A 13,380-nucleotide genomic window follows, 5' to 3' on the forward strand; every position below is an offset into this window, starting at 1 on the left:
GAAGTACAAAGGTTCTAAAGCAGAAGAGAATTTAGATCTTTTTGAGGGATAGACAGAAGGCTATGGTGGTTAGAATGTATTGTGTGAGTGGAAAAGTAGTAGGAGAGGATTCTGTAGAGGGTTAAATCATATAGCCTGTTGAAACCACGTAGCATTTTATTATTGTTTTTCGAAATATCTTTATCCAGATTGGCTGTGATGGCTCATACCTGAAATCCTAGCACTTTGGGAGGTCAAGGTGGCAGGATCACTTGACTGAAGGTGTGGTGTGCACCTGCTTGGGAAGCTTAGGTGGAAGCATTGCTTGAACCCAGTGAGTTATGATTGTGCCATTGGATTCCAGTCTGGGCAAGAGAGGGAGACTCTGTCTCAAAAAAAATTTAAAAACAGCTTTATCAAGATATGATTCACATATCATAAAATTCATCATTTAAAAATGATTAGGTAGTTTTAGTATATGCACAGAATTGTACAACAGCCATCACCACTATCTGATTCCAGAACATATCGTCACCCCCAAAAGAAAGCCTATATTCATTAGCAGTTACTCACCACCATTCCTTCTCTCAACAGCCTGGAGTAACCACTAATCTACTTTCTGTCTCTGGATATGCCTATTTTGGACATATCATATATGTGAAATCATACGATATGTGTCCTTTTGTGACTGGTTTCTATCATTTAGTGTAGTGTTTTCGAGGTTCATCCTCGTTCCAGCATATGGATATGTCATATTTTGTTAATCCATTTATCAAGTAATGGGCATTTAGATTATTTCTACTTTTTGGTATCATGAATAACACTGCTGTGAACACTGATGTACACATTTTTGTGTGAACATATGTTTATTTGTCTGGAGTATACACCTAAGAGTGAAGTAATGTATAACAATGTTTGACATCTTGATGAGCTGCCTGACTGTTTCCCAAAGCAGCTATGATATTTTACAATCCTATCAGCAATGAATGAGTTCTAATTTCTGGCCAGGTAGGAGTTTATTCTAGTTATAATATGAATCCACTGGAAAATTTTAAGTAGAAACAGTATGGATTATTGTTCTAGTTTCTAGTTGAATCTTCACAACTAGAAACTAGTAGTGCCTCCAGTCCACCTTTCTGTCTTCCTTGAATAGTTATGTAGGTCAGTGAGTATCCACAAAAATCATTTGTTCATGTTCAAATCACAGTTCATTCCTTCTTCCGTTGTCTCTTTTTCAAATTGTGGTAAAATATACATGATATAAAATTTACCATTTTAACTATTTTGAAGTATATAGTTCTGTGGCATTAAATACATTCACCTTGTTCTACAACCATGACCATGACCCATCTCCAGAACTTCTTCATCATTCCAGACTGAAACCCTGTACCTGTTAAATGTCAGCTCCCTCCTTTAAGCCCCTGGCAACCACCATTCTACTTTCTGTCTCTATGAATTTGACCACTGTAGGTACCTCAAATAAGTGGAATCATAGTGTTTGTCCTGTTTTGACTGGCATATTTCACTTACCACAATGTCTTCCTCCGTGTTGTAGCCTGTTAGAATTCCCTTCTTTTTTTAAAGCTAAATAATAGTCTGTTGTGTGTCTATATCACATTTTGTTTTTTAATTCATCTATCCATGAATACTTGGGTTGCTGCTGCTTTTTTTTTGTTGTTATTGTGAATAATGCTGCTGTGAACAGAGATGTACAAATATCTGTTGAAGTTCCTGTTTTCACTTTCTTTGAGTACATACCCACAAGCAAAATTGCCAGTTTATATGGTAATTCTGTGGTTAATTTTTTTGAGAAATTGCCATACCATTTTATATTTCTACTAGCAGTGTACTGGTGTTCTAATTTCACCATATCCCTGTTGGGCGCGGTGGCTCACTTCTGTAATCTCAGTACTTTGGGAGGTCAAGGTGGGCAGATCACAAGGTCAAGAGATAGAGAGCATCCTGGGCAACATGGTGAAACTCATTTCTACTAAAATCACAAAAATTACCTGGGCATGGTGATGCACGTCTATAGTCCCAGCTACTCAGAAGGCTGAGGCAGGAGAATCACTTGGACCCGGGAGGCGGAGGTTTCAGTGAGCCAAGATCACACCACTACACTCTAGCCTGGTGACAGAGCAAGACTCTGTCTCAAAAAAAAAAAAAGGCAGTCTCACACATTTCAATAATCTTGTATTTTTATTAAGTGAATTGACTATTTTGTTTATTCTCTGGAAAATGCAGTTTGAAGGCAGGTGACCTTGGCTTGGTTTTCCTTCCCATTGTTGAGCATGAACTCTAGGAATTAGGACAAGAACCAGTACGTAAAGAATGTTGGCCCCGTGGAAGCAATTTCCACATTGTATCTTGTCTAAATCCTTACAACAACCTCGTGAGACAGCTAGTGTATTATTTTTCTCATATTTGAGATTAAAGAAGAATATTCTCAAGAGTTGTTAAGAGTCTTGTTCAAGGTAACATCATCTAGAATTTGTAAAGCTGGACTTCAAACAGAAGTATTTCTGACCTGTTGGCTTCCTCAGTTCTACTAGAAGCCTTTCTGTTCACAGCATTCTGAATGTAGTATTTTGAGGAGTGGAAGTCTTATATGTCACTAGACAGCTTCTTATGATCTCCATTGTTTTTTATTGGGCCCAGAACAGATGAACCAAATGGCAGGATGTCCCTCACACCAGCAGAGGACACTGTTCGCCAACAGAGACAGTGATATCTGTGGTCTGGGGGTTCAGGGGTTTAGAGCCAACCCTAGTCCTGGTGGGTTGCAGGATGGAGCAGCTGCCTGCCTGCCACCATTGGAGAGCTGCCTTAGAAATCTAATTTGTGTATACTGAGTTTTTCAGTATTCGAAAAAGCTCTATATATGGTCCTTTGGTAAATAATAATCTGTGCTACAATTTATTGTTTACTGTGTTCCAGAACTATACTCAGTCCTTTAAGTGCTTTATTTAATCTTGAGACAACTCTATGAGATTGTTATTATTCTCCTCATTTAAAATATGAAGGTCGGGTGCAGTGGCAGTAATCCCAGCACTTTGGGAGGCCTAGGCGGGCGGATCACCTGAGGTCAGGAGTTCAAGACCAGCCTGGCCAACATGACAAAACCCTATCTCTACTAAAACTACAAAATTAGCCAGGCATGGTGGCACATGCCTGTAATCCCAGCTACTTGGGAGGCTGAGGCAGGAGAATAGCTTGAACCTGGGAGGTGGAGGTTGCAGTGAGCTGAGATCGTGCCATTGCACTCCAGCCTGACCAAGAAGAGCAAAACCCCATCTCAAAAAAAAAAAAATTAGCCAGGTGTGGTGGCAGGTGCCTGTAATCCAGCTATTGGGAGGTTGAGGCACGAGAATTGCTTGAACCCAGGAGGTGGAGGTCTCTGAGCCAAGATTGCACTATTGTACTCCAGCCTAGGTGACAGAACAAGAATCCGTCTTAAAAAAATAAATAAATAAAATATGAGACCTGAGCCCTGGCTCTGGATCACAAGCTTTTAATCACATAGTGGCTGAATTTTCTTTTCTTTTTTTTTTTTTTTGAGACAGAGTCTCACTGTCACCCAGGCTTGGGTGCAGTGGTGTGATCTGGACTTACGGCAACCTCCGCCTGCTGGCTTCAAGCAATTCTCATGCCTCAGCCTCCCAAGTAGCTGGGATTGCAGGTGCACACCACCATGCTCAGCTAATTTTTGTATTTTTAGTAGAGACTGGGTTGGCCAGGCTGGTCTTGAACTCCTGACCTCAAGTGATCCTCCCACCTTGGCCTCCTAAAGTGCTGGGATTACAGGCATGAGCCACCACACCCAGCTTGAATTGCCTTTTATATTGCACATGAATATTTTCTAACTTAACCATCAAATGAAACTCAAGAGGAGAATACATGCATGCACAAGGGATTTTGCAGTTCCCTTCTGCAAAAAGATAGCCAAGGTATCTTTCCTTACTGTGGGGCTCTGGGTACAGGGTGGACTGTTCTCAAGCCAGAGCTACCTGTCCTTCTCATTTCCTCAGGTCTGTAACATTGTGGCTGGGCAGCGCTGTATTAAAAAGCTGACTGACAACCAGACCTCGACCATGATAAAGGCCACAGCTAGATCCGCTCCAGACAGACAGGAGGAGATCAGTCGCCTGGTCAGTGGGCCTATTCATTTGCTCAGTCATTGGGGCTGTTGGTAGCATAAATGTTTCAATGCCTTAGCAGGACCTTCCTTTAGGAGAACCCAAGTCTAGATTTGTTGCCTAGGACTCTATACGGCTGCTCTTGCTTCTTGACCCTATAGCTACTTTGCTTTCCATCTTTTTCTCTCCTGAATTACTTTCCTGTGTTATTCCCTCATCTACTTTCCCCCTCTTTTTAGGACTATTCCTTGCCAACCCCAGCTTCTCTTTAGTGTTCTTTCCTTGGGACCCAGAGGGTGAGCAGTGTTGCCAATCTCCTGTTCTGAGATTGCTCTTTTTTGTCCTGCAGATGAAGAATGCCAGCTACAACTTAGATCCCTACATCCAGGAATTTGGGATCAAAGTGAAGGATGACATGACGGAGGTGACGGGGCGAGTGCTGCCGGCGCCCATCTTGCAGTACGGCGGCCGGGTGAGCAGGGTCAGGGCCAGACAACATCTTGGGGAATATGAGGGTGGGTGGGTTGTATAGTCAGGGGCTTTTGCTCCCCTACCCACCTGACTCTACTGAGGCTCACCTGGACGCCCCCCTCTGCCTATCCCTAGAACCGGGCCATTGCCACACCCAATCAGGGTGTCTGGGACATGCGGGGGAAACAGTTCTACAATGGGATTGAGATCAAAGTCTGGGCCATCGCCTGCTTCGCACCCCAAAAACAGTGTCGAGAAGAGGTGCTCAAGTAAGGAGGGTTTGGTGTAGGGGGTGGAGGGATGGGAAGGACCCTGGAGCTGCCTGCCTTCCCATAGTCTACAGGGGCTGATAATGATCAGTAGTGTGTTCTTTCTGTCTTGACTCTGCCTGCATTGTGCTTTCTGGCTCAAACTTCAACCAGTTCCTTTTCTATCCATCTGTGGTCAGGGGAAATTAATAAGGAGCCATATCTATGTCAGAGATGATGATTTTAGGGCATGAATCTTTTAACAGAGGCCTGAATTATTTTATTGTTATAATTATTATTGGTAATAAATAGTAGTAGTGACGACTAATGTTTATGCCAATATTGTACTTTAAGTACCTAATTTATATCCTCTCATGTCATCTTTCCAGTGAGTAGGTGGTGATATGTCCATTTTTGGGAGACTGAGGCTCAAAAGAGGTTAAGTAACTTGTCCAAAGTTTGCTTAACATCATCAGGAAAGTGTCAGAGTTGGAAGCAAATCAGATCTGAGCTTCAAAACTTGTGATCCTAATTGGAAACAAAATAGAGCAGCTTATTCAGCTGGTTGTCAGGGCCTCTGTGCCACGTAGCTGAGGGGCTAGGAATAGATGGCACCAGTGAGGAAAGCATTCTAACCAAATGGTTTAAAGAAACCACAGAGTAATGGCTTGAGAAGTCAACAACCTGGAGTCTTTTTTTTTTTTTTTAAGTTTTGCTGAGATAGGTTTAAAATGCCACGAAACTCACAGTTAGTTGTTTCCTACATACAGCATATACTGTTAGTTGATTCCTGCCATCTTTTGAAGTAGTTGCTTCTCATACTCTCTGGATCTGAAGTGGGGTCAGTGTACTCTAGGGATGAGGAAGAGTTGATGGAGCTGACCATTTTGGCTAGTGACAAGAGTAATGGGGAAGTATGCCATGATGAATTCAGCTTGCCTTAGAGTCATAATGAGAATTTGTTCTTAGCTGGGGTGCGGTGGTGTGTGCCTGTAGTCCTGGCTACTCAGGAGGCTGAGGCAGGATCTCACCTTAGCCCAGGAGTTTACTGGGCAATACAGATCATAACATTAAAAAAAAAAAAAAAAAAGCTCTAGGCCAGGCGTAGTGGCTTACTCCTGTAATCCCAGCACTTTGGGAGACCAAGGCAGGTGGATCACAAGGTCAGGAGTTTGAGACCAGCCTGGCCAATATGGTGAAACCCCGTCTCTACTAAAAATACAAAAATTAGCCAGGCGTGGTGGCACACGCCTGTAGTCCCAGCTACCCAGAAGGCTGAGGCAGGTGAATCGCTTAAACCCTGGAGACGGAGGTTGCAGTGAGCCAAGATCATGCCACTGCACTCCAGCCTGGGCCACAAAGCAAAACTCTACCTCAAAAAAAAAAAAAATGTTCTAGCAGCTTCTGATGGATATGCAGACTATGGGCCCTGCCTTTGCTCTTCTTCCCTTACCCCTCACAGATATACAAACACCATCATAATTGTAGCTTCTTGTAAATGGGTTCTTGTCTCCTTTCTTTAGCCCCCATTTAAGCGAGGCTGCTTGGTAATATTGGAAAGGCTCCCAGTTTTTTGCCTTTGTGCCATAGTCACTTCATTCGTAGTTCTATTCTCTGTGTGATCCTGTCTTTCTCCCATGTCCTTCCCTTGTCCATTTCTTTTGGGATAATATATTGTTTTGGCCATTTTGGGGCATGGGCACCAATAAACCCAGAACCTCAAACTTGGAAGAGTTTATCAGGCATTCCCTTCTCCCAGTGACACCTAGTTGTAAGGGGTAAGAATGTGGCTTGTGCGTCTGGGTCAGTAGTAGCCAGTTAAATCTGTGGTTTTGACTGGGCTAAAGGTAAAGATTTCCAGGTCATCTATGGCAGTGGCTGAGATTGTCCAGGGAGAATGTACATAGTAAGCAGAGATTGAAGATATAACTCAGAGAAGCTGGAAAATAAATAGAGCAAAGTAGTAATGGGATCCAGAGCACCAAAAAGGCATCCTTTCCACTGAGAAAGTAGGGGGAAAGCATGAAGGTGCTGTGGGGTTTGACAAACTAATATTTGGGGGATGAGAGAGTCCTAAATGCAACCCTCAAGTTTTTCTGGCTAAAGAGGCCCTATTACTTTAGCTATGTAACCTTTAGGATAGGATTTTAGGACCTTCCTCATCCTAAACATCTCACAATACTTTGTGGCCTCCAGAACTGGACACAGTATTCTAAGTGTAATCTGGTAGTAGAGGGATGATTGGAAATAACACTTTACTTGAAGTTGAGACCCACTATTCCTGAAATCTAATAATATACTGACTTTTTTGTAGCTAAATTACAGTTGAATGGAAGGCAGAGAAATGGAAAAAATACTATTAATGGTCAAAGCCCTAGCTGTTATTTACATGAAACAGCTGTTAGGTCACGTTTTTTTATTCTAACATTCATTAAAAAAAATTTTTTTTTGAGACGGAGTTTCACCTTGTTGCCCAGGCTGGAGTGCAATGGCATTATCTTGGCTCACTGCAACCTCTGCCTCCCAGGTTCAAGCGATTCTCCTGCCTCAGCCTCCTGAGTAGCTGGGATTACAGGCATGCATCACCACGCCCAGCTAATTTTTTTGTATTTTTAGTAGAGACAGGGTTTCTCCATGTTGGTCAGGGTGGTCTCGAACTCTTGACCTTAGGTGATCCACCTGCCTCGACCTCCCAAAGTGCTGGGATTACAGGTGTGAGCCACCACGCCCAGCCTGAAAATTTTTTTTAAGATAATAAATGTAGAGATTAACATGTATCCATCCAGTTTTGTCATATTTACCTTATTCTTTTAAAAATGTAAATATTACAGATAAATTTGATGTTTCTTCATGTCCTCCACCCTAGTCCCATTCTTCCCTTCTTTTTTTTTTTTTTTGAGACAGAGTCTTGCTCTGTCACCCAGGCTGGAGTGCAATAGGGCAATCTCAGCTCACTGCAGCCTCCGCCTCCTGGTTCACACGATTCTCCTCAGCCTCCTAAGTAGCTGGGATTACAGGCATGTGCCACCATACCTGGCTAGGTTTTTTGTATTTTTAGTAGAGACAGGGTTTAACCAGGTTGGCCAGGATGGTCTCAAACTCCTGGCCTCAAGTGATCCACCCGCCTTGGCCTCTCAAAGTGCTGAGATTATAGGTGTGAGCCACTCCATCAGCTCCATTCCTCCCTTCTGGTGAAGCCACTATTATGAATTATTGTAACCATCCTATTCAATTTATATATTTTATATACCCATATATAAATGATCTTAAATTTTGTATAACAGCATCAGACTGTATTTACTTTTCATGTGTGTTTTTACTAAATATGTGAAAAAAATACTTCTCACAAAACTATCATATTGCTATTTATATGCTGTATAATATCTCCTAAACAGTTGCTTCTGTTCTACATTATTGTTTTTAAATTTAAATGGAAGATTATCACAAATGAAGTTTTCTGCTGCCTATCTCAGTTTTTGAGTATCTTTATGTAGCTCGATATTTTTTCTCTATTGCATGTATATCCTCTCTTCCAACTTTGTCTTCCTTTCCAGGGTAAAGCCCTAAAGCCAAAGGAAGGAAGCTTAATAATTGGCTCTTAGGTTTCAAAGAACCAGTTAGGAATGAGGGAACTCATTTTTACTGAGCATATCCTGTGCTCCCATCAGTGTTGGAACCTCATTTGTTTTGAGCAGAAAGGCCTTACATATGGGCATCTGCCTATTTCTTTGAACATATAATGGAGCACAGGAATCAACTGCTTGAATGGAGCAAGGTGGGAACCCTGAGAATTCCCATGGGTTTGTTTTCTAGGGTTTCTCATCTCCTTGCTTGTACCATGGAACACTTAGCAAGTGCTCTTTTAACTTACTCAACTATAAATGTATTTTTTACATTAGCTATTATTGTGTGTCATTCATGTTAGAATCTCAGTGTTGGCTGGGTGCAATGGCTCATGCCTGTAATCTCTCTACTTTGGGAGGCTGAGGTGGGAGTATCACATGAGTCCAAGAGCTAGAGACCAGCCTGGGCAACACAGCGAGATCCCATCTCTACCGAAAAAAGAAAAAAAGTTAACTAGGCATGGTGGCATGCCTGTAGTCCTATCTACTCAGGAGGCTGAGATGGGATGATTGCTTTAGCCTAGCAGCTTGAGGCTTGAGTGAGCCCAGATTGTGCCATTGTACTCCATCCTGAATGACAGAGCACCCTGTCTCAAGAAAAAAACCCAAAAAGCCAGTCTCTCAGTGCCTCTCATAGTGCTAAGCACCTAAGATGGATGGATTTTTGTAGGAAGAATTCAAGTGAGATTCACTGCCTCCTTTGTGACCATGCTTATGCTACAGGAACTTCACAGACCAGCTTCGGAAGATTTCCAAGGATGCGGGGATGCCTATCCAGGGTCAGCCTTGTTTCTGCAAATATGCACAGGGGGCAGACAGCGTGGAGCCTATGTTCCGGCATCTCAAGAACACCTACTCAGGGCTGCAGCTCATTATCGTCATCCTGCCAGGGAAGACGCCAGTGTATGGTACAGTTCTCTTGGGACAGTGATAATGATGATAGGACTCTTCTCAGGGTAGCTCCCTGGGGTCTCCTGGGAAGGACTCAGTCTAGATTCTTGGCTTTGACCAGAGCTGTTCCTTAATGTCAGCACTCCTCTTATAGGAGAAATACCAGCGTGTATGAGCCATTGAGTCATCCCAGATCCTAATTACCTGCACACACTCCTTCCCAGCAACAATTACTGGGGTCCTTTGTATGCTGGTCTTTTTGCCAGGCTAAGCTAGGCCAGGTACAGAGATGGGTTGGTCCAGATTCCTATTCTTAGGAGTGCATTGTTAATCTGGACATTGTGCAGCACAACGAAGCAGAATGTGCGGTGGTTGTTAGTGTTGTGTTGCCTGGTAATTACTTGGAGCTTTTGAGAGGATTACTGTCTCTCCTCTTTTCCTCTCATTTTTTAGAATAAGAATGACTCTATAAATTTCTGGCATAGCACTTTTCTTTTATGCCATTTTCCCTCTATCTGTTCTGCTTCAAAGGAATAAGAGTTTCTCTTACATTGCTGAACTCCTCTGTGCTCTTATTCCCAACCCATCCTGCTACCTTTGGGACTTCATATTTTTCAACCCTCAAATAGATTCACATACCCCACCCTAATCCACATTACCACAATCTTGCCATCTCTTTTAGCTTTTGTCTTCATATTTCCTTCATTAAACCTTTTGAGGCCTGGTACAGTGGTTCATACCTGTAATCCTAACACTTTGGAAGGCCAAGGTAGGAGGATCACTTGTGCCCAGGAATTCGAGACCAGTCTGGGCAACAAAGCAGGACCTCATCTCTGCAAAAAAAAAATAAAGTTAGCAGCCAGGCACGGTAGCTCATGCCTGTAATCCCAGCACTTCAGGAGGCTGAGGCGGGTGGATCACCTGAGATTGGGAGTTTGAGACCAGCCTGATCAACATGGAGAAACCCCATCTCTACTAAAAATACAAAATTAGCTGGGTATGGTAGTGCATGCCTGTAATCCCAGCTACTCAGGAGGCCGAGGCAGAAGAATTGCTTGAACCCGGGAGGTGGAGGTTGCAGTGAGCTGAGATTGCGCTATTGCACTCCAGCCTGGGCAACAAGAGTGAAACTCCATCTCAAAAAATAATAATAATAATAAAGTTAGCTAATCATGTTGTGCACCTGTGATCTCAGCTCCTTGGGAGTCTGAGGCCAGAGGACCTCTTGAACTCAAGAGCTTGAGGCTGCAGTGAGCTGTTACTGTGCCACTGCACTTCAGCCTGGGTGACATAGTGAGACCTTGTCTCAAAACAAAACAAAAAAACTTTTTGAATGAGTTCTCTATATTTTCTTTTTTCTTTTTCTTTTCTTTTTTTTTTTTTTTTTGAGACGGAGTTTCACTCTTGTTACCCAGGCTGGAGTGCAATGGTGTGATCTCGGCTCACCACAGCCTCCGCCTCCTGGGTTCATGCGATTCTCCTGCCTCAGCCTCCTGAGTAGCTGGGATTACAGGCATGTGCCACCATGCCCAGCTAACTTTTTGTATTTTTAGTAGAGACGGGGTTTCACCATGTTGACCAGGATGGTCTCGATCTCTTGACCTCGTGATCCACCCGCCTCAGCCTCCCAAAGTGCTGGGATTACAGGCATGAGCCACCGCGCCCGGCAAGTTCTCTATATTTTCTATGCCCTATACCTCACCAGCCACTTACTCCTTAGCCTCTTTCATCCATCTTGCCTTCTGTCTGCCTTTCTCCTAAATCTCCTCTGCACAGGGTTGCCAATGACTTTTCTTAGTTGTCCTCTTGACTTCTGGATGTTTTCTTCTATCTCTTACTTATTTTTGTCATTACCAGGAATCCCTGATCTTCTACAAGTTCCTGTTGTCTGTCTTTACATTTTATTAAAATTCTCATTCATTTCAGTTGCTTCAGTCATCACCTATTATTACTAGGCCGGGTGCGGTGGCTCACGCCTATAATCCCAGCACTTTGGGAGGCTGAGGCAGGTGGATCACGAGGTCAAGAGATCAAGACCATCCTGGTCAACATGGTGAAACCCCGTCTCTACTAAAAATATAAAAATTAGCTGGTGGTGCATGCCTGTAGTCCCAGCTACTCGGGAGGCTGAGGCAGGAGAATCGCTTGAACCCAGGAGGTGGAGGTTGCGGTGAGCTGAGATCGCGCCATTGCACTCCAGCCTGGGTAACAAGAGCGAAACTCCATCTCAAAAAAAAATCTTGATTCAGCCCTTGAACCCTCTGCAACTTCTGTCTGTCCCTTTGGCCTCTCTCCATTTCTTCTTCAAGAGTTTATTGATCACGTATTATATATGGAACACTTTGCAAGATCTGGATATATTGGTGAATAAAACAGATATAGTCTCTGCTCTTAGAAATTGTTTTGTTGGACCATCTCTCTAGTAGTTTGTCCTCTCTATAAACCCTTGTTTTTACTACTTCTGTATTTGACATCACAGTTGCTTCTGAGCACCTTTATTCTAACTTTGGAGACAGTTTGTCTTTTTGCTTCACATTTGTTGTTTTTCTTCACATTTTTTCTCAAGATAATATGCCCTGCTCTTGAGCCACACTTCTCAACTGAGTTCTGACCTTCCTTTTGTTGCCCAAGCTGGAGTGCAGTGGTGCAGTCTCAGCTCACCACAACCTCTCCCTCCTGGATTCAAGTGATTCTCATGCCTCAGCCTTAAAAGTAGCTGGGATTACAGGTGCGCACTACCATGCCTAGCTAGTTTTTGTATTTTTAATAGAGATGCAATTTTGCCATGTTGGCCAGGCGGGTCTCAAACTCCTGACCTCAAGTGGTCCACCTGCCTTGGCCTCCCAGAGTGCTGGGATTACAGGCATGAGCCACCATGCCCTACCTCAAGACTTTCTTGAATGGGTTCCAGGTAAGACTTTTCGTGGCTATACTACCAAAAAACCCTTCACTGGTTCCTATTACTGCATAAAGGGTTTTCATGGACCTGATCTTAGTTTAACGTTTATGGCTTTATTTGTGCTGTTCACTTGCCACTCATACTGGAATGATTGCTGATTCTGGAATTGTAGAAGAGAACCGAGTTTGAATTTAATCCTGGCTGTACCAGTCAACTGGCTTGGACACATCATTAATTAATTATATAAAAAGCAAAATCTAGCACAGTGCCTGGCATGTAGCTGACACTCTGAGTGCTCATTTCTTGTCTGTGCTTTTCAATCTCTGGTTTTGTTCACATCATTTGCCTTTGCCTGGAATATTTGCGTCCTCTTCTTGTGCCCCACGTTGCCCTTAAAATTCTCTCCATCCTTTAATACCCGATTTAAATACTACTTATTTTTTATTCTTGACATGCCACGTGGAGAGTGAACTTCTCTTTTTCTGGATACTTCTGGTTTATCAGGCTACTGATCAGTTACTACCTTGCTTGATACTTTGTTGTGGAATGGATCTGATTCTGCTCTGAAATCTTCTTTCCTCTGTGTATACATACCTAAGGTAGTGCCTTTCACTGTTACAATACTCAGTAATTAACTTATGGAGAGAAGTTGTTTGATCTTCAGTGCTTGTCTTTCTTGGGCCCTTATATGGATGATAAGGATGCTTTTTAGGAGAACTTCTTTGAGTAAGTATTCATGTTTCTGATTTCCCTCCATTAAAGGGAAAATCCAGTGCTTTGGCTTGGGAATGGTACAGCATGCTTGGGAAAAACAGTACTCACTCAGAATTTTCCCTTTCCTGGGCTCAATTACGTTATACTACTCTCTAGCCTCAAATTTTTTATTGGGACTTTGAGTTTCTTTAATTTACGTGCAGTTCCTTAATTATACCACCCGGACAATCTGACTGCTGCTCTTTTTCTGCTGGCTTAGTTCCTAGACAATGGAGTCATTTGCCTAGGAAGTAATCCAGCAGGAAAGAGCAGTAGTCAGATTCTTCTGAAGACTCTTCACCATCCTTCCTGGAGGGTTGGGTGAAATGGCCTCCTCCTTGTGATGAACAAAGCAAGGTCCCATTGGCATTTGGTTGCCC

General features: G+C 43.0%; 1 protein-coding gene across 17 annotated transcripts in view; it reads left to right on the forward strand.

The window, feature by feature from the left end:
* Nucleotides 1-13,380, forward strand: part of AGO1 (argonaute RISC component 1) — a 47,338-nt gene that overhangs the window by 14,148 nt on the left and 19,810 nt on the right. For 9 of the 17 annotated variants that reach the window (XM_078331220.1, XM_078331213.1, XM_078331221.1 and 6 more), the window contains 4 exons: nt 4,008-4,127; nt 4,465-4,587; nt 4,722-4,855; nt 9,181-9,365. In XM_078331220.1, the coding sequence (XP_078187346.1) occupies nt 4,008-4,127; nt 4,465-4,587; nt 4,722-4,855; nt 9,181-9,365 (562 nt within the window). Of the gene's footprint in view, nt 1-4,007; nt 4,128-4,464; nt 4,597-4,721; nt 4,856-9,180; nt 9,366-13,380 lie in introns of all 17 variants that reach the window. The other 8 variants (XM_078331217.1, XM_035250791.3, XM_078331218.1 and 5 more) reach the window with 1 other exon arrangement.

Source organism: Callithrix jacchus, chromosome 7 (assembly GCF_049354715.1).
Source record: "Callithrix jacchus isolate 240 chromosome 7, calJac240_pri, whole genome shotgun sequence".
Classification (NCBI taxonomy): Eukaryota; Metazoa; Chordata; class Mammalia; order Primates; family Cebidae; genus Callithrix; species Callithrix jacchus.